Here is a 20,052-nt window from a genome sequence, read left to right as displayed (position 1 = left end):
AAACAAAAGTATAATCTCGAAATTATTAGATTAATATTCTTATTACACAATTTTGAAATTTGAGAAAATATCGCATTTACAACATTAAAATAAATCAGATTTAGGATATGATATTTATGTTTTTTTATCTTCTTGTAGGGTATCCTGGGATTCTACAAAGGTATCGTGGCATCCTACATAGGCATAAGTGAGACTGTGATACACTTTGTGATATATGAAGCTGTGAAGGCGTGGCTAGCTACACATAGATCGCGTGCTTCTCAAACAGATGACAGGAAGACGTTCCGTGATTTCATCGAATTTATGGCTGCAGGTTCATTTTCAAAAACGATAGCGTCAACTATTGCCTACCCTCATGGTAAGAATATTTTAACTATTTTATGGAATTACATATGGATTTATGGAACGCTCAGTTAAACTTAACTAATCATTTCTTAAACGAAACAAATCTGTAGAATTCTTTTAATAATTTATAAGTTTCAACGACTATAATTTACTTAATTTTTTTGTGTACTTAAGTTAGTTACAATATTTGCGATATGTTAGATTGATTTTAGTATTCGAAGAATTTAATAAAAATTTACATCAATACATAATTAAAAATGTTTAGCTCACTATTAAGAGAATATGAGAATATATAACATTAAGAATATCATTAGTTTTGATTATTTAGAACTATAGATGAAAAAAATATTTTTTTTAAATTATCTCTACATTTACAACAATATAATCTAAAGATTGCGCTATCAAAATATAATTTTTTAGAATTACTAAGTAACATCTTTTTCTTTTTAGTAAAATTATTTAATTTAGTAATAGTTGATTTGAACTGATGTATGCTTAACGCATTCATTGCCAAGCATATTTTACGATATTTTAACTAACTTTTTGTTTATATTTTTAAATGAAAAAATTGAATTATTTTATCAAAAAATTAAATTTATATTGAATATAGTATTGAGCATAAAAATATAAGATGTAATGTATTTATTTGACTGTCGTCTGATGATGTCGTCATTAATAAAGAACAAGAAATAGAAAACTCAATGTTAGTAACTGTCATAATCGATAGCAATGAATAATGCATTAACAGATCATGCGAATTATAAAAACTTTTCTAGTATTTTGATTTTATTGATGAGTAGTAGATTTCTTTCTCTACTTTGTTCTTTCATTACTTTGTGAAGATTCTCCGAGTTGGTCTAAAGATATAACACCAGCTATATTTGCAACGCGTGTGAGACACTCAGTGCGTACTTACGCGTTATATCTAGCTACAAATATTTGGCGTTCTGGCTGTTTAAATAAATAATATCAGATCTGTATTATACTATACTTATTTCGAAACTGTTCTGCAAATCAACATTATCATACATAGATCACATGCGTTTTCGTAGAAAAACGAATTACATGAAATCAGAGCATTTCTATTCAGAGAAAACTGCGTCATCACATATCAGTTATTTTCCGATCGTTACGATAATAGAAAATCAATTTTATGATTATATATTTTTGATATATAATCACTTTAGTTTGTTCTAATCTTATTTAAATATCCTCAAAACCATATTGTAGAAATTGCTGGTCCAAAATACACAGAATTCTTATATATAGATTTTTTCAATTTTATAATAATTAAAATTTCAATCTGAGATAATCTTATATAAAAGTTATTTGTCTGAGATTGATTTAAAAATGAATACAAACACATTTATACGGATAGAAGAATATTCATCATCTTCAATATATAATAATTTCATGATAGATGTAGGAGATCCGATCAAGGATGAAAATATAATTTATATTCTTTTTCCTATTTAGAGGTCGCAAGAACCCGGTTGCGAGAAGAGGGTACCAAATATCGCACATTTTGGCAAACCTTGAATACTGTATGGACGGAAGAGGGCACAAAGGGTCTCTATCGAGGTCTTGGCACTCAGCTGATTCGGCAGATTCCGAACACCGCTATTATAATGGCAACATATGAAGCGGTAGTATACATATTGACCCGACATTTCCGGCCAGTTACGGTGGCGACATCCAACACTGATGTGACATCAGAATTCTATAACGAGGCTAAAGCGAAGAGAGAACTGGCCTAGGATTTGCTTACGGCCCCCGAGTAAAGGGCCACCTATCAACCATTTCCCCTTCTCCAGTAGGCGAATACTGCACGTATTTGGAACAGCATCCTAAGATCTAATCGCACATCTAGGCACATCGAGAGCAGCTGGAAACGCGTTCGGTGCCCTAATCATTGCTCCAGGGGTACTCAAAAAGGTACCAGCTCTTTGGTCGCACTGTGCTCTAAAAGTATAGCAAAAAGTAGTCCTTCCTCCTTTCAGATAGCATGTACATATCCAGACATGGACCCGCTGTATCTCGCAGGGAAAGAAAAGGGGAATTGAGGAAAGCAGATTTTATTTAGCGTCGGATAGAAGGCTGAGACTTCGCTTCTCGTTCGCGAAAATGTGTACGTGAATATCGCAAAAGTGCTTGTATTGTGTTATAAAATTTATTCAAGACAAATTAGTCTCTGCTCCAGAAACAAAACTCACTTCGAATCCAAAACGTGTGAGGCTCATTATAATAGTCATTGTAGACTTTAGTTTCTGACCTAAGAGTTTTGATTCTGATATTGTTCTTTGTTCCATGATTACAATTTTTCTTTGTATCTCTCTCTTTTTTTCACTTTTTATTCACAAGACAAAATTAAAAAGAAAATGAAAAACGTAAAATTAGACTTTGGAAAAGGATTGTATTTGTAACTTTACAATGCTCCGTGAAAGAGCGGCAAATTTAACACGTATAGTAACTTTTGAATTTATAAATTATGTAAAGCATGATGATTTTTCCACTTGTTTCAAGTGAAATATTTGTGTTAGAAATCGATTCTTTTGACTGATTTTGGTCGTAAATGTAATATATTGTAGATCCACTTCTCTTAAAAATTTCAATATTTCTATCTTAGGATTCTAGTAAAACTCATATGTTGTAAAATTGTGATAAATATTTCAATATATATTAAATTTTACGAAAAAATTGTTTTGCTTTATGTTATATCACAAAACTTTGAACAGCAGTATATTGAAAATTATATACTTTATTTTGATATTAGCATATCCAAGAAAGTTACCTCACAAATAATCCATTTGAAAAATTATTAAATTATGACTGAACGATCTATGTTTATGATTCTTATAAGGTTTTTTTATATATTTGTTATGTCGACATTCTTATATTTGAATTTATGTACCAGGCAATTTTCAAAAATTTCCGGAATCAGCACAAAATTTACAATATGTATATTTGAATTACAATATGTATATTTTAATTTTTGCACAAATTTGAGAAACATTAATTGTCGTAAGCATATGATGATGGAGCAATAAAAATAATTTCAAAACAACTGAAAGAAATGATTTGAATTTTTATTGCTGACATTATTTAGAATGCGCCAATTTAGCTTTTTTTCGCAAACTGACTCTTGGAAATACTTTCAGTAGTTTTGCAAAATTGGATAATACAAAAAAAGCAGAAAATTTTCGTTGAAGAAAATGTTACATTCTAATACGAAATTTTCTTTTGTAGATAATAACGTAATTGTGTTTTGTATTTCAGAAAAATGAAAAAATTTCAGAAATTTTTAAAAATACCTTTTACACTTTATAAAATTTTATAACATATTTTCCAATAAATTCAATTTCACTTTTTATTATAGTGATAATTTCTGTTCGATATATATTCTTTGTTTTATCATAATTTTACTGTATTTTTTTTGTATTCAGCAATCGACTTTTCTCGCCGATATTTTGCGATAAATTGTAACTAATTCTTAATGAACCAATATATGTTTGAACTTATTTTTAGAAACAAAGTAACTATGGGCGCGTTCAATCCGAACAAAACGGTTGGCCTGCTCGTCGAGCGATTGAATGTGGTTGGTTGGATCTATAAAAAACAACTAATCCTTCATTCATCCTTGGCGAACAGGCTAGCCACTTTACCGATTTGAACGCGCCTAATATTAATATTAGAATACCTGTCAGAGGACTAGCGTATATTAAACTGTTCTGATAGATTCCACTTTATTTATATAGAAAGATATCGCGACGTTGTGTACATATCGAATTTGTAGGCGCTAATTGTGTACATGTACGAGCGTTCATACATTGAATTAGTCATAACACATCGCATGATCTTTAGTAAGAAAGTATTACGAGAATATGAAATTATCATCAATACACTGAGTGTATATCTCTTACAGATCTGTTATCAGACTTATCAGACACGCGAAATAGTTAACAACTTATCCTTATTGGTATTTTAAACTATCCCTAAACATTACGTATCTATTTTTGTGGGAAGGTACTAAAAAAACGTTTGTAATTAAAAGTTTGTCGACATTAAAATTTTTACAGAGTTTGTTTTATGAATGAAACAATTCCTTTCCTTTTCTTTCTTTTCTTTTCGAACAACTGTGTAATTTGTTCGAAAATAATTCTACTTAGTTATAAAATAATTTTATCCAGTTTTTGTTTATAAGTAATCTTCAATTTTTTTAATGGAAGCATAATAAAATGTTATAATATTAATTTAAAATGTTTAAATGTTTTATTATAATATCTTTATGTTTTCAAATGCGTGCCATTTTATTAAATTTTTATTAATTATCAGTCACAATATAATATTATGTTTTTGTTTCTACAAAATAGCTATGTAATTTTCTGAAGTTAATAAAGTTATATGCAAGGCGTTCCGCTTAAACGTTTAATAAAAGGAAATTATCATCAATTCTGAATTTATCATAATTTACAGTGACATATATCCTTCCAAGTACAATAACTAAAAAAAATTTCAGAACTGCTTTTTTGGCACCTATTTTCTGTTGACTAATTCTCTCTTTGTATATTACACCACATTTCTTTTGTTATACGTCTAAGCAAAGCATCCTATATATTAATATTTTATATCAACGTTCTAGAATTAAATTTTATACATTCGATACCTTTCGCACAGTTTTATGGTGTTCAAAAAAAATTTATACATTTATTATTTTCTAAAACCATAGTCATATATATACTTGATCGATTAATACTCGATTTAAACCATGATTTTGATCAAGAAAATGGAAAATGTGAAAAATACATAATTAATACATTTCACTTGTTATATAAGGAAAAGATATATAAGGAAAATTATGTAAAGCATGATGATTTCTTCATATTATACGTAAATAAGCTGTGATTTTATTTTATTCATTACCAGTGGAGCTTTGCGCTTATCAATACAGCAGGTTGTATAATATTCACAAAGTTTATGTACTCTGTCCTACAAGTCGTATAAATTAGACTTAGAATTATAATAATTAAGAAAAGATAATAAGATTTTAAGGAATACAAAAATTCATTTATTCGTTTTTTAGTGTTAATTTGGGATGATTTTGAATGAAAATATAACTATTATCAACGAAAATAGTATCTACTATTAACAGATGCACGACAAATAAGTCATCTCATTTGATCTTTCTCAAAAATAAAGCCTAAAAGAGATATCTGAGAGAAATATGCGACTTCTAGAACATCGTATGTGATTGATATGTTAATTGTTAACATCTTATTGAGACTTCTACGATACCGTTGTCAATTGTAAAATATGTATGCTCCAGGAAAACAGATTCTAAGTGCCAGGCTGTTATTAATCGCATAGTCATTTGCATAAGAATATCGTGCACCTCTTAAAGGATCGCGTAAGTATATGAGAACCGGATGTGTGTGCCAAGTTGTAAAGCATGTATAGATATTAGATAGACGGTTATTGGAATAAGCAATGAATTTTTCTAATGGAGAGAACAATTGACAAAAGATGTAAAGAGAATGAGAGAGGAGAGCGAGAGAGAGAGAAAGAGAATGAAAGAAATATTTCGTGTATTCACAAGAAGCGAGCGTTTCGTTAAAGACTGACGTTGTACAATTACTTAGTGTAGCGTGAGAAAATCAATGCGTATATAAATATATGAAAGATCCTGTAATGTAATTGCGTGGTGGTGTCTTTAAAAACGGAAAATTAATTTAAGTTTCGGTCAATATATATGAAATATCACAAGTGCATCTTTATTTTTCTAAATAAAGCATTTTTATTTGTTTCTTACCTTTCTCATTTGTGTTCGAACAGGTCGCTGAAATTCAATGAGATTCATAGCAAACGTAAATCAAACTTATCGAAGTTTTACAAAGAGAAAAGCCGTTACTAAATAATGTAAAATTACGACTTTCTTGAAAACGAAGCCTCATACATATAAAAAATTTATTGTACATTTTTGATTTATTTTTTTATATAGAATTATCTTCCCGATTGTATTATTGACTACAGGGTATCATCTGTATGTATATAGCTTATGATACCCAGTAAGGAAATTGTAATATGTACGGATAAATTTATGTGTATTTAAATATCTCAATAAAGAATAAAAATATGCTTGTTTGCTTAAATTCTTTTAATAATATTTGTTAAATAACACGATATCATTATCAACAATATTATTGCGGGTATTGTTCAAAATATTTATATGCTTCTACATTTAACTTTGCTAATTTTATATAGCAGATATACATATTGTTAGTATAGTAACGACATATTGTAGTAAGTACATTATTAGTATATCTAGCATAATGCATAAATGAGTGCTAATATATTCGTTAATAAATTTTTACTATTTTTCAGTAGTGGTATATATAATAGAACACGATTTACAAATACAATTTCAAATTTTGCACTTTTTTGTCACGACGCATGTTCATATCACAACACAGCACAAACTTCTGGTAACAGTGATAAGTGGTAACCCTGTTTTCGACATGGAGGAAAGAATCACCATGGTACCAAGCTATCTCTATCAACTCTGATCGATTTTTATCTTGAAGGAAAACCACAAAAAAGACAAAACAGGAAAACCACAAAAAAGGCAAAACAGGATAAGAGGCCAAAACGTTAGAAATAAGGTAAAAAGCAAAAAATAGAAAGCAAAGATACATTGTAGAATTAACCTTTAAATAGACAAGCGCAAAAAACAGAATACAGTGTTATTATTTACACACACTACATATATTAACTACAAACTACACAGAATGACGGGCGTTGCCGTGGTACGTATAAATTACTCAACTATATGAACAGAATCTTTGTATTTCTATTGTAATTTTCTTTTCCAGAAGATTAATTGAGTATAGTTCTTTGTAGCTGCGTTTCATTATACTTAAAATGAAATAAGTATATACAGATAGTATATACTGTGTAAAAAAAAGATTACATATTTTGAGAAAATAAATATTTATCAAAATAAAAAAATCTAGTAAACATACGTCCAAAACAAATATCAGTTGAGATTTAATTGAAATTGTTGAAATATAGGATAATTTCTGAGTGCATTCTACGTTTTATGCATAAATATTTTATTCTTTACTGAAGTAAAGAATAAGGATAAAATAATACATCATGCTCATTATGCATAAAATGGAATATACTCTTTATTATCACTAAACTCCCATTCATTTAATAAGAAATAGATTGGGTTGGTCAGGGAAGTCCAGAGAGTAGTTTGGTCTATCTTATCTTCCCCTAATCTTAATCCTTCAGATATTTAGGAATTATAGGAACATTTAAAGAACAAATAATTTTTTTTTACAAAAGTTTAACTACAAAGAACTCATATTTATTTTTTATAGTGAACTCTCGATATTTATTAGTCTTCCTCTTTTTTCTCTTCTAATTATATTTCATTTCTCATTTCATTTTAGGCATAGAAGTAACATGTAATTGCAAAACATAGATTTATTGATCTATTGATAAATCATGCTGTTATTTAGGTAACTGGTGGAAACAAGGGTATTGGCTTTGCCATTGTGAAAGCTCTTTGTCAGCAGTACAATGGAAACGTTTACTTAACAGCTCGTGACACCACACGTGGTTTGAATGCCGTCAGTGAATTGAAAAAACAAGGCTTGAATCCGAAGTTTCATCAATTGGATATCAATGATGACAATAGTGTTAATACATTCCGGGATTACTTACAGAATACATATGGTGGTCTTGACATACTGGTCAACAATGCTGCCATAGCATTTAAAGTAATTAAAAACATCAATATAGTAGTAATTAGTTTTTAAAAAATAATCTGACTTTAAACAGAAATAATATATATATTTCTTTCATATTCATATTTATATAAAATATTCGCAAATGTTCTAATTGTATAGTCTTTTTTTATTTCGCAATAGTAAAAAAAATGATACAATATTTAAATATACATAGCAAAAAGAACATATTAGGTGTAATAAATCCATTATTTTTCCATTCAATTTCATGCAAAAATATTGGATTTCTTTTTACTACACCTAATATAAACTTAGAGCAGAAAATAAAATAAAACATTAATAAACGTATTTATACATTTTGATTTAAAACAGAACGATTTTGTAAAAATAAAGTATTAAAAGATATATTAAAATTTATTTGTTACAGGTCAATGCTACGGAACCTTTCGAAGTGCAAGCTGAAGAAACAATACGAGTAAACTACTTCAGCTTACGTAGAGTGTGTACTGCTCTCTATCCGTTACTCAGACCGCATGCTCGCGTAGTTCATGTCTCGAGCAGTGCTGGACGTCTGTCTAATATTACTGGTGATGCATTAAAACAGAAAATAGCCGATCCAAATTTGACTGAAGCAGAATTGGACAAAATCATGCATGAATTTGTCAAGTAAACTTTATTATTTCTTAAAAAACAATTGCATTGATTATAATTTAAAAAGTTTTTTGAAATTTATATTTGTTTACATTTATTTCCAGTGCTGCGAAAGCTGGTACGCATTTACAAGCTGGTTGGTCAAATTCAACGTATGTGGCAAGTAAAATCGGTGTTACCGCTTTAGCTTATATTCACCAATCCATATTTAATACGGATCCCCGAGAAGATATTGTGGTGAATGCAGTACATCCTGGTTATGTTGATACTGATATGACTAGCCATAAAGGACATTTAACACCAGATCAAGGGGCTGTAGCCCCTGTTTACTGTGCATTGTTACCGGAAAATACAGAGATAAAAGGAAAATATATCTGGTGCGATAAAACATTAGCAGAGTGGAAGTAAGCAAATGGATAAACTGGATTGTATTATTATATTCCTATAATATGGCATAATATACAAGATGTGAAGAGTTGAATTATATTCTAAATGATTATTTTTATGAAACATTGATTATTTTTATTAAACATAGTTACACATAACATTACAAAAGAAAGAGCAAGAATAAAAATTTACAAAAAAAATAAAAGCTATTTTGTTACAAATACTTTATATTTTAAAACAGCTGAATAAATAAAAATAAATTGAAGAATGTTATTGTATTATATATTATTACTCATATTAAAAAAAATTTTTTAATCTCAAAACTATTTCATGAATATTATTTTTATAAATAGGAAATTTATGTAATAAAGAGAAGAATGGAGTTTGGATATATACATTCTTGACTGTCAACTTGTCAGTCAAAACATTAATTAGAATGTAAAAAATATTTAGGTGTTATGACATCATGCAACACTGCACAAAGGTATGAATCCATTTCCGTGTTGCAATAAGTAAAAAAACAATTGTAATAAAATAATGCATATTAGAACATTAGTAATATACATTATGAGTCTGTTCCAATCATTGAATCATTGCTATATTAATATAAAAATAAAAAAATATTTTATTTAAATAAAGATTGATGCACTATTCAAGAGGGCTATGCAACAAAATTAAGTAAGTTAAATTGAATGCAAAAGATAAACGGCAACAAGTTAATTTGGTAATTATTTAGAACATATCCACCTAAAATCTTAATGAAAATATACTCATCCGAGTGTACGCGTTTTCATTCAAAATGAAAGAATCTGGCAAAAAAATGCGGCAGTCGGTCTCTTGAACCGAAATATTAAGCTCGAGATTTTAGAAGTTAAGATATCTGTCATTCCGACTCGCTGCAGCGCTACATATATATGTAAGATCTGTTCTTTTTTGAAGAATTCTGAAATAGTGCAATAAGTTAGAGTGAGACAGTTATAGTTTGGAGCACTTTCAGCGCTTTAAAAACGACAATTCACTACTTTAAAAATAATTCATTATTTTAAAAATGTTGCTTTGTTGCTTGTGAGTTGCTTTAAAAATAATTCACTGCTTTAAAAACAATAATTCACTGTTTTAAAAACATTCATTGTCTTAAAAACAACAATATACTATTTTAAATATACAAATTCTTTGCATTAGCAGTGAATTTGTATTTTTAAAGCAATGAATTGTTTTTAAAGCAGTGAATTGTTGTTTTTAAGGCAATTTATTTTTAAACCAACTTACTGCACTATTTCAGAATTCTTCGAAAAAGAACAGATTTTACGTATACGTAGCACTGCAGCGAATCGAAATGACAGATATCTTAACCTCTAAAATTTCGAACTTTAACGCTTAACATCTCAGTTCACGAGGCCGACCGCCGCATTTTTTTGCTAGATTCTTTCATTTTGAGTGAAAACGCGTCGGATGAGTGTATTTTCATTAAGATTTTAGGTGGGGTATGCTATTCTAAATAATTTAGTCTAATTATTCAACTTAATCTTATGTAATATATACAAAAAAAGGACACAAGTTCATGTTCTTTGTGCAGTATTGCATAACGTCATGATGACTACTCAAATCATCATTCATTAAAATCAGATTTAAAGAGATTATTCTACATTGATGAAGAAACATTAGAGATGAAAGTAATAATCGAAGTTATAATCCTCAATTCTCCCTTCGAATTTCCCTCCGCGAAGTTTTCACAGCATGATATCGATCATGATATCGATATACATTGTAAATATCGAAACTGCTCGCGGTCGACTCAATCGATCCAAGTAAAAGCAAATGGCGGCTGTGCAGTGGCACGTAGTGACTGATTGTATTACCAAGTATTGTGTGTCCCGTGGGTTAACCGATCATCATCTCTGTATCGATCGATGGCAGTTCCGAGCGATGACGCGATGAATAACATAGCACGCGTGGAACAGCTCGTGGGCGACGAATGCCGCATCTGTCTCAAGTCCTGCACGGAGGCGTGCCAGCTCTTCCTCAACGACAGCGGGATACCAGAGAAATTGATGGCCATCGCCGCTGTACAGGTTAGCTCTCTTTTTTTCTTTCTCTCGCCATAGTTTCTAGTTTTATTTTGAATAAGCATCGAAAGCCACCTCTGTATCGAGTAATACCCCCCATGTTTACATTTCTCTGTCGCATCCCCGATGTTCTTGAACCCATTCGAATTTTGGAGGATTTCTATCCATTGTTGATTTCTCAATGTCAATGTCGTTGTTTTGGACAAGTTGTTCTGTGAACACCGATTTCCTCGGAGAATTAATAAGGGTTTCGAGGTCAGAGAGTGTTCGTAAGAATATTTCTCAATCTTTTTTTTTCATTTGAATTAAAATGAATGAGTAAAATTGATCGTAGAAAAGCGATTCTGCTTTATGATTTTCCCAGCTTGTCTAGCTTTTTTTTACGATGTAAACAATGATACAAGCCATTTACACTCACTTACATTATCACTTATGATTAGAGATTGTTAGAGATACACATCTCATTCTACCAAGAATAAATTAACTTTCATTTCGATTCAATTTTTTATTTTTTTCTAGATCTCTGAATTAAAACAGGCAATACTTATGTAATTGTACATACAGGGTGTCTTAGGATTTAAGGACAAACTTACGCAGGAGAATATCCTACAAAAAAAAAAATGTTATATGAAGTTTGGCTAGAAATGCTTTATTACAAAATCAAACAAATATTGAAACAGAATATTTTGGTGAAACATTGGCATTTTGACAGTTATGACTATTTCACGACACTGGAAATCTATCAGCTATTTTTTTCGAGCACAGTTATTGCCAGGACTGAATGAATATCATATAAGTTAAAATGATACTGATTCGTTTAAAGTAGTAAATATTATGTGAATATACATACAAGATAAGCATTTGGTTTTTCTATACATGCAATGTACACTTTTATATTCTGCGCAATGAAAAATCTATTTGTTTATATTTCTGTTTCATTTGTAATAAAACATTTATACATTTTTTTTCTTTTAAAATAATATTTTTACGAAGTGAAACTATTGTTGATTTTCATAAATTGCAGGTGGAGGTAGGGGATGGTCTGCCAGCTTACATCTGTTCAGCTTGCAATGATTTGCTCGATGTGTCCTATGACTTCAGGTGCCAGATTCAGAACGCCGACGAGAGGCTACGGCAGTTTCTAAAGTTGCAGATTCAACCTATGCTGCATGACAAACATTCGAAAGATAGCATGATAATCAAAGATATCGCGGATGTCATATCTGATGTAGTATCTTGTAAAAAAGGTAATCATATAGAGCAAGGTATTTCCTCGTCTCACGATATTGTTGCGTTTAATAATACTGTCGTTCAATCTGATATGATAATTGATGAATCTCACATAAGTCATAAGATACAAAAGACAACAGAAATTATAGAATCAAGTGAAAAAGATGCACTGTATGGTACAGTTAAAGATAATGTACATAATGCTGAAATGATAGAAGTAGCCTTGTGTCATGAGGCACACATGGATGATGCAGTTGCCGATCATTCAGATCAATTTTCCAGTTCAACAACAGAAGACAGATGTATCAAACAAGAAGATTTAATACTACCTGAAGATAATGAGACATTGGGAAATTTAACAGATGAAAATAGGGAAGATACATTAAAAATTGAAGCTAAAAATGATGCATTGCTAGAAAATTTCAATGATCACATTTCGAAAGAAACTATGGTGTCAGAAATGGATACGAAAAGTGTCACAAATTGTAGTGATGACGAGGAGAAACCGCTTATAAGCAGGACAACGAGACAGAAGTGCTTGCATTGCATCAAATCGTTTGCAACAAAAGTTGCATTGCAGCGACACATGAACGTACACAAACACAAGACAAAGCTACGTTACGTGTGCGTCGTATGCGACAAGCAGTTCTCGAATATCAACAAATTGAAGAATCACATGCTCACGTGTCACGAGACTCAAACGGCAGATAATAAAACGTCACAAGATGACAAAAAGGTAAATAAAGTGTCGGCGAAACTTACTAGAAGTGGCACCGTGGCGGACAGCATAAGGGAAGAAAAGAAAAATTTCAAGTTTACATGCAAAGTCTGCTCGAAACAATTTATATATCAGAAATCCTTTTTATCTCATGCCAAAAGTCATGTTGAATACAACGTGGATACATCGGATGACGTATTTGAGCAATCTGCGAATGATACAACGAGTGAACAAAAAGATAGAATGCCAATATTCAGAGAAAATGAATCCGAGGAGGAAGAAGAAGAAGAGGATGACGATGACAATGATTTACCGATCAAAAGTCTGCAGTGTACTCAGTGCGGCAAACTTTTTGCTACAAAAAGAAACTTGAAAAGGCATATCTCGACGCACAGTGGCTTGAAGTTTAATTGTTCGACATGTGGTAAAGGATTTTCGAGAATCGACAAGCTGAAGGATCACGAACAATCGAAACACAAAGAGGAAATATTCGGCAACACTGATGATGAAGATGATTATGAGGAGGATAACGAGAGCAAAATCAACGAGAATTCCGAAAACCGAAAGAAGGCAAGTATTTTATGTGAATTCTATGTGTATATTTAGTATACAGAATGTCCTGAAAATCGTGTTACAATTAGGAATAGAGTGATTCTACATAAAAAAATAAATCAAAAAGAATAAAATTTTAAACTTTATTCCTTCCCGATTGTATCACGATTTACGAAATGTATTTGTATAAAAATATTTATGAAATAACTGAAATAAAAATAATATTATAATTCTTCTTATGTATGTAATAAACAATAAAAATTAAATTAGTTTATATCTCTGTTTCTACAAAAATATGCATCTCTAACGACACAACTCACAGGTTTATTTTCTTATAGGACCGACACAATAGGCCACATAAATGCATGCTTTGTCCAAAGGCCTTCGCACAGGCTCAATCTCTGGCAAACCACGTAGAGAGGCATAAACGAGTGAAGGACACACAGAAACGATTTCTCTGCGAGAAATGTAGCAAGTGCTTTGCTCAGAGTGGATCGCTGGTGGCGCATATGCGTACACATACCGGCATCAAGCCATATGTATGCAACGTATGCAGTCGTGCCTTCACCAAGAGCACGTATTTACAGTTGCATCTGAGAACTCATAGCGGTGAGAAACCGTATATCTGCCAGTATTGTAGTAGAGCGTTTGCCCGGGCTAATACTCTGGCACGGCACATCACCATGCATACTGGTGAGGCCAAATATCATTGTAACATCTGCACCAAGTCCTTCCGACGATTGACCTCATTGAACGAACACACGTATACACATACCGGTCAACGACCGTACGCATGCAAGCTCTGTACTAAAAGATACAACAATGCCGGCTCGTTATATGCTCATACGAAGAAATGCAAGGCGCAGCAATTGTCCAATTCGACAACATCTGCATATGCAGTGTCCACGGCAGATAATGCGCCGCAACAGAACGACACGTCTATGCCTCTACTAATATATTCTCCGAGGAAATTAGTAGAAGAAGCGGCTGTTGGTCAAGTTGTATCCACGCCACAATATATGGTAACAAATGTGCACAATCAAAAAACAGTGCCGCCCAACGTGATCCAACCGTATGCCGTAGAGGATCCGAATGTGTACAATTCAAAACAGTTTAAGAACTCGTATTATGCTATTTATCCAAATATGCAATAATGTCGATCATCGATCATGTTTGGTTGCTAATTATCATCGCCCAGTGATTTTGGTTTATGTTAAAAATCGGTTAAACTAACAATCTAAAGTTGTGTTCCGTTATTGCGAGTACTAAAAATCTAAAGTTTACATAAACTATACATTTTCAGTACACACAATGACTATGTTTATATCGTGCGCTTAGTCCGCGGCCTATATTCCAAATTCGACTTAAAGTTTAGACCCCATGCTGTAAACATTTGGTAGATGACCTAGCTTTAGGTCAGGCCTCGGTTTTTAGTAGTCTGACATGAAATAGATCGTCTGCTTTTTCGGTATAAACGTGCGAGATGTGTACACGGCTCAAGGTAATTCGGATCAGCGTGGACTAAATACGATCCCATTAATTTTTAAGTCTGTTTCGGTTGATCTATTTTGGGTCACAATATAGATTGAGTCGCTATTCGATCGCCAGATGTAAATGTAGCCAGTGAATAAAATCCCAACAGCACACAATATTGTTGCAAGTTTTGTGCGTTAGGGAACGCAACTTGCGATAATATTACAATACGAGAAAATGGGAAAGAGATAATGTTGTCAGTGGATCTAGGAAGCTCAAGAAATATGTTAAATAATGTCTAGTTAAATATGTTTAAAATCGTTATAGAACACATGAAAAGAAGAGATTTCGTGAATAATTTGAAAATCGAAGATTAAATTTATTAATCCTTTACAGTAAATTTTCAGGATTCACAAAAATAGGATCCGACTCTTGTTTTATTTATTTTTTATCTAATTAATGTATAAAATCGATGAAAAAGTAAATAATGACTTCTCCCTCTGTTTATATAGAAGAAAAAAATACTTGAAAAAAAGAAGAGAAATATTTGATTAAAGTGCATGTTGGGATGTCTAATAATATTTTTAAATCAATCTTTACAATTTTCAGTTTAAGCAAAAAAATACAAAAGTTATTAATTGATTTTAAATAATTGCAATAAAACAAGAAATACTTCGATTAACGAAGCCATGGATCATGTTTAACTCCTACCTCATCATTGGAGATTAACAATCAAAAATCTATTTTACATTTTGTATAAAAGATTTCAATACATTGGACATTAATGAATACAATACACTCATTATTGCGAAAGAATTCGGCTAAAAAATTCGTATCCTTGAACATTATACAAGTGCAGTAGTATTTCACGAATAACTCAGGTTATAGAAGTTAGAAGGTCTCAATATAATTAATGTACAAGATGTATAATGAAAAAAGAATGACGTTAAAATTAAAAGATGTTAGAAATATTAATAGATATCTATATATAAAATTTTTGTAAGTGAATTCATGGACATGAAGATAGAATGACTGGACCGATTTATTTATTCAAAAAAGAAAGCAGAAGAGAAGAAATAATTAAATAGAAAGAGAGTAAGAGACATAGGATGTCTTTGAACAAGTAACTCAGTACAATACAGTGGTCATCTTATCCTTGTTTAACATTAACGAACAACAAGGATATAATAATGTACTATGTTATATCGAGTCATGTGCGTCTTTTTGTTGGAAGGCACTCATAGAAAATATAATCTTGATTGTGCTGTGTTATTAACATAGCTTCAAATATGTTAAACAAAGCGCGATATTTCAAAAGATTTCGAAGTAATGTAAATAAAATTAAATATATTTTTATAATATCTACACATTATTAATAGATGAAAATATAATAGAAGAAAATATTACCAATATTAAAAATATTAAAATCTGTTGAAAGTGTTAAAACTGCATATACATAAAATTGAAGGAAATAACATTTTAATGGATAAGAATTATACTGGAACAGTTTAAAATATTAGATTATGAGATATTAATTAAATGATTAAATGAATCAAAGTAAATGAAATAACTTATTCTTAATTTTTTTTATTTAAGTTTTATAACAAATAATATCGATAATATATATTCTATTCTATAGATTCTTTGATAATCTGCTATTTTCGATTGTTTCAAATTCTTGTTATGTTGTCTCTAATTTATTGTAATATTAGATTTCAATCTGTCCAATTATTTCTTATGTCCATGAATAGACAGCGACATTAAATAAATAATTACACTTAAATAATTCTTTTTATTACAGATATAATGTACCTATTATCTTAAACATCTATACATATTTCGCTATTGTTCAAAAATGATAATGATTATTTTATTTAAGGTTTGTTTTTTTTTTAGCTATAATTTTATAGAAGATTAGAGAGAGAAAGAGAAATTTTAATTTTAATTTTTTTAATATTTAACATTAAGTAATTTATTGATTAAACATCAAAAATAAAATAACTTTCAAAGTTTATATATATTAAAGAATAAAATTTTGTCTCTGAGAGAGAAGAGATATCAAATTTGTTAGAAGATCAGTTGTTTAACTTTTAACTGATAGTATTAAGATTGTCTCGATAATTGTAATATAATAGAGATAAAAAAAAATCTTTTTAGCGTGAAGACTGGAATACTATAGAATATAGATCATTATATTATTAAATTAAAAACACATGATGAAATTGTCTATTGGTAAAAATATTTTCACTAAAATTTACTATTAATATTAAATACGCCCCATGAAAAATTAATTTTTCATTATATACTTTTATTGTATTTATGTAAAACAATGATCGATTTTCATATAATGTTTACAAAAATATAATGTATAGCATATTTTAAAAAAAGATTAAATATATATATATATATATATATATATTTGTAAATAATTTAAAATATATAGATTGCGTTATGTAAAAGTAGCAATGTCCTAAAAGTGACTTGCTTATAGCTCTAGTAGTAATTATATTAATTAAACATTGGAGAAATATTGAGCCAATACTGGGTCAATATTGTGCTACTACTAGGCTACTTTTACATGATTACGAATATCGAAAAAATTCTCTCTAACACAATGCAATATTTTATAATAAAATTTATACAAAAATAATGGTGTTGTGTTGTTGCATATTTTTTTCTCGACGAATTTTCGCTTATGTCATAATTGTCAATTAATAATAATAGATAAGAAAATTCGAAATTGTTAACATAAGTATAGAGATTGGTGATTTAAAAATATAAATTTTTCAACATTTTTCAATTTTTATTTTTTGATCGTGACGCTATTTTATTTTAAATTTACAATATTAACAAGGTATTACAAAGCATTTTATCTCTTTAACTTATTCAATTTTTATTTAAATGCGTTTTTTAAATAAAATTTCTTGGTTTAAATCAAATAATGGAATTTGTCTAAAAAATTTAAAAGCGTCTATGCGATATAATGTAAAAAGTTCGTATCTTTTGAATTTTCTCGTTTCATAAAAATTAAACCGAGATGATTGCGGAACATTATCATTTCCACTCGTTTTATCGTCAAACTGAAAGTGTCTTAAGCTCGGCTTATATCACTTGAACTGTAAAGCACCGTTTATAGATTTCCCTTGGAGACCCGTAGAAAAATCGTTAATTCCCGATGTACTAGCCTTGCATGAAAGAAAAATGATCGCCCGCTGTGTTTTCAGGCGCGGAAATATTAAATTGTATTCCTGCGGGTTTTCGCGGAGCCGAAAGGCGGTGCTGGGCCGCGAAGGGTGTCCGAGATCACTAACCAATATTTAATCAACTTTGCAGGAGAGAATATTATTCTCCGGACAAATCAAGGACATATGTATCAGACCACCAAGGGGAGAGACCGACACATTCGTGCGTATATTGATATCAAAGCACACGATTTCACGTACGTGTTGCCATTTCAGCAAACAATGGCGTAATTTTGAAAGCGGAAGTTTTCTTTTCAAAAATTTTTCTTTTAAAAGTTTTATCTTTTAATTAAAAATCATGAATTTGAATAATCTTCGAATTTGGAAAAAAATGTATGAGTAACATCTTTTTATAATTATATGATCTACGCATGTGCGAAATATTGATCATTCTTGTTTGAATATTATTTATTTATTATTAATCAGAAGAATATAAATAAAATATAAACAATTTTTTTATTTTATAATTTATATTATTTGCTTTACTGAACTTTTCTTTGGATTTTATTTCAAATATTTATCGAAGTTATGTTCTTTTACGTTGGTCATTTATTTACCAACGGAAAAGTTGTAATGCTTCCGGCATCGACACGACGCGCAACGTCTCGTTCATTATACACAGAATTTATTCAAAAGGGTACGCCTATGTAGCGTTTCGTTGTGTATGTCTCCCGGAGATGTGCACGGTGGCAGCGTGCGACACACGTTCCGCGTGCCGGGAACGAGATTCCCTTGGGATAAGATTCAGGAAAGAGGGTGGAACACCGCGACTGCTCTCATCGTGGTACACACACACGCACACACTCTCTCTCTCTTTCGTGAGAACAAGTGCAAAACAAATGTCGCATAGGAGCTGGTCGACTGATGCGCACCGCCGTTCTATGTTCGTGAAAATTGTTTCTCTAGGTCGAAATAAATCATATTTTCCCTTGCCTCTATATGACTATACTCGCAAAAGAGAAGAAATGTAAGAAATTTCAATTCGTTTGGGTGTTAGAGTGTCTTAACTCGCGTGAAAAATATAAAATCTGCAGTAGAACCAAAATGATTTGCATTACTTTGTAATAATTTCATTATTTGATGAATTTACACTTGGAGAGTTTAAGATTGATAAGATTATTTTTAATTAATTTGAATCTTTTCTTCGAATCAGATGGAAATAATAGTATTCTATGCCATAAACTTTTTAATATTCAATTTAGACTCTATAGTTCAATTATCAAAACTCACATAAATTCTGTTGAACTAATAAATTTGAGATTACTAAGGATACCGTAGAATATTTTTGAAATCAGTGAAAAACATTGAATTATTATTTGATTTAACAAAAAATATTACACGACATTAATTATAATGTTACGAATAATTTCATCATATGAAGTCAAATGTTAAAAAAGAACAGACAATTGTTAATCGAAAAAATAGAACAAAGATTTTGCATATAACATATGACTTGTTTTTCCAATTAATTTGAATTAAAAAAGTATTATCTATCTTCTATAGTAAAATAATTTTAATTTTTTTTTTGATATTACAGTCTACATATTTTTTATTTATTTTTTTCTCAGAAATATTCACAACAGATGACAAACCTTATCAGAATCGAAGACTGTTTAACAAATAATAACGAAAAACTTTTA

The 20,052-nt window shown here is 30.3% G+C and overlaps 3 protein-coding genes across 3 annotated transcripts in view; all 3 read left to right on the top strand.

Annotated features, from left to right (window-relative positions):
• The window catches only part of LOC105627302 (solute carrier family 25 member 36-A), a gene marked incomplete at its 5' end in the record, with an annotated part of 13,308 nt that extends 11,206 nt beyond the window's left edge, over positions 1–2,102 (top strand). Inside the window, 2 exons of the mRNA XM_012208589.1 lie at positions 139–358; positions 1,822–2,102. Coding sequence (XP_012063979.1) covers positions 139–358; positions 1,822–2,102 — 501 coding nt within the window. The remainder of the gene's footprint in view (positions 1–138; positions 359–1,821) is intronic.
• A 5,025-nt stretch (positions 2,103–7,127) lies between these two features.
• LOC105627303 (carbonyl reductase [NADPH] 1-like) lies at positions 7,128–9,387 on the top strand. Its single transcript, XM_012208590.1, has 4 exons — positions 7,128–7,145; positions 7,866–8,126; positions 8,521–8,759; positions 8,849–9,387. The coding sequence occupies exons 1-4, from the start codon at positions 7,128–7,130 to the stop codon at positions 9,150–9,152; spliced, it is 822 nt and encodes a 273-aa protein (XP_012063980.1). The 3' UTR covers positions 9,153–9,387.
• Positions 9,388–11,041: 1,654 nt separating this feature from the next.
• LOC105627301 (zinc finger protein 699-like) lies at positions 11,042–14,851 on the top strand. Its single transcript, XM_012208587.1, has 3 exons — positions 11,042–11,203; positions 12,222–13,715; positions 14,036–14,851. Exons 1-3 carry the CDS (start codon positions 11,042–11,044, stop codon positions 14,849–14,851), a joined length of 2,472 nt encoding a protein of 823 aa, XP_012063977.1.
• Positions 14,852–20,052: the final 5,201 nt, after the last annotated feature.

Source organism: Atta cephalotes, assembly GCF_000143395.1.
Source record: "Atta cephalotes unplaced genomic scaffold scaffold00008, whole genome shotgun sequence".
Taxonomy (NCBI): domain Eukaryota; kingdom Metazoa; phylum Arthropoda; class Insecta; order Hymenoptera; family Formicidae; genus Atta; species Atta cephalotes.
The sequence above is the reverse complement of the archived record's forward strand: the minus strand, read 5'-3'. Positions and strand labels throughout refer to the sequence as shown.

Excerpts from the sequence above, each read along its gene's own strand:
- LOC105627303 (XM_012208590.1), top strand. Across the intron at positions 8,127-8,520 it reads ATGCTGCCATAGCATTTAAA|GTCAATGCTACGGAACCTTT; the intron begins GTAATTAAAAAC and ends TATTTGTTACAG. Across the intron at positions 8,760-8,848 it reads ATCATGCATGAATTTGTCAA|TGCTGCGAAAGCTGGTACGC; the intron begins GTAAACTTTATT and ends ATTTATTTCCAG.
- LOC105627301 (XM_012208587.1), top strand. The coding sequence starts at position 11,042 with ATGGCAGTTCCGAGCGATGACGCGATGAATAACATAGCACGCGTGGAA. Across the intron at positions 11,204-12,221 it reads TGGCCATCGCCGCTGTACAG|GTGGAGGTAGGGGATGGTCT; the intron begins GTTAGCTCTCTT and ends CATAAATTGCAG. Across the intron at positions 13,716-14,035 it reads ATTCCGAAAACCGAAAGAAG|GACCGACACAATAGGCCACA; the intron begins GCAAGTATTTTA and ends ATTTTCTTATAG.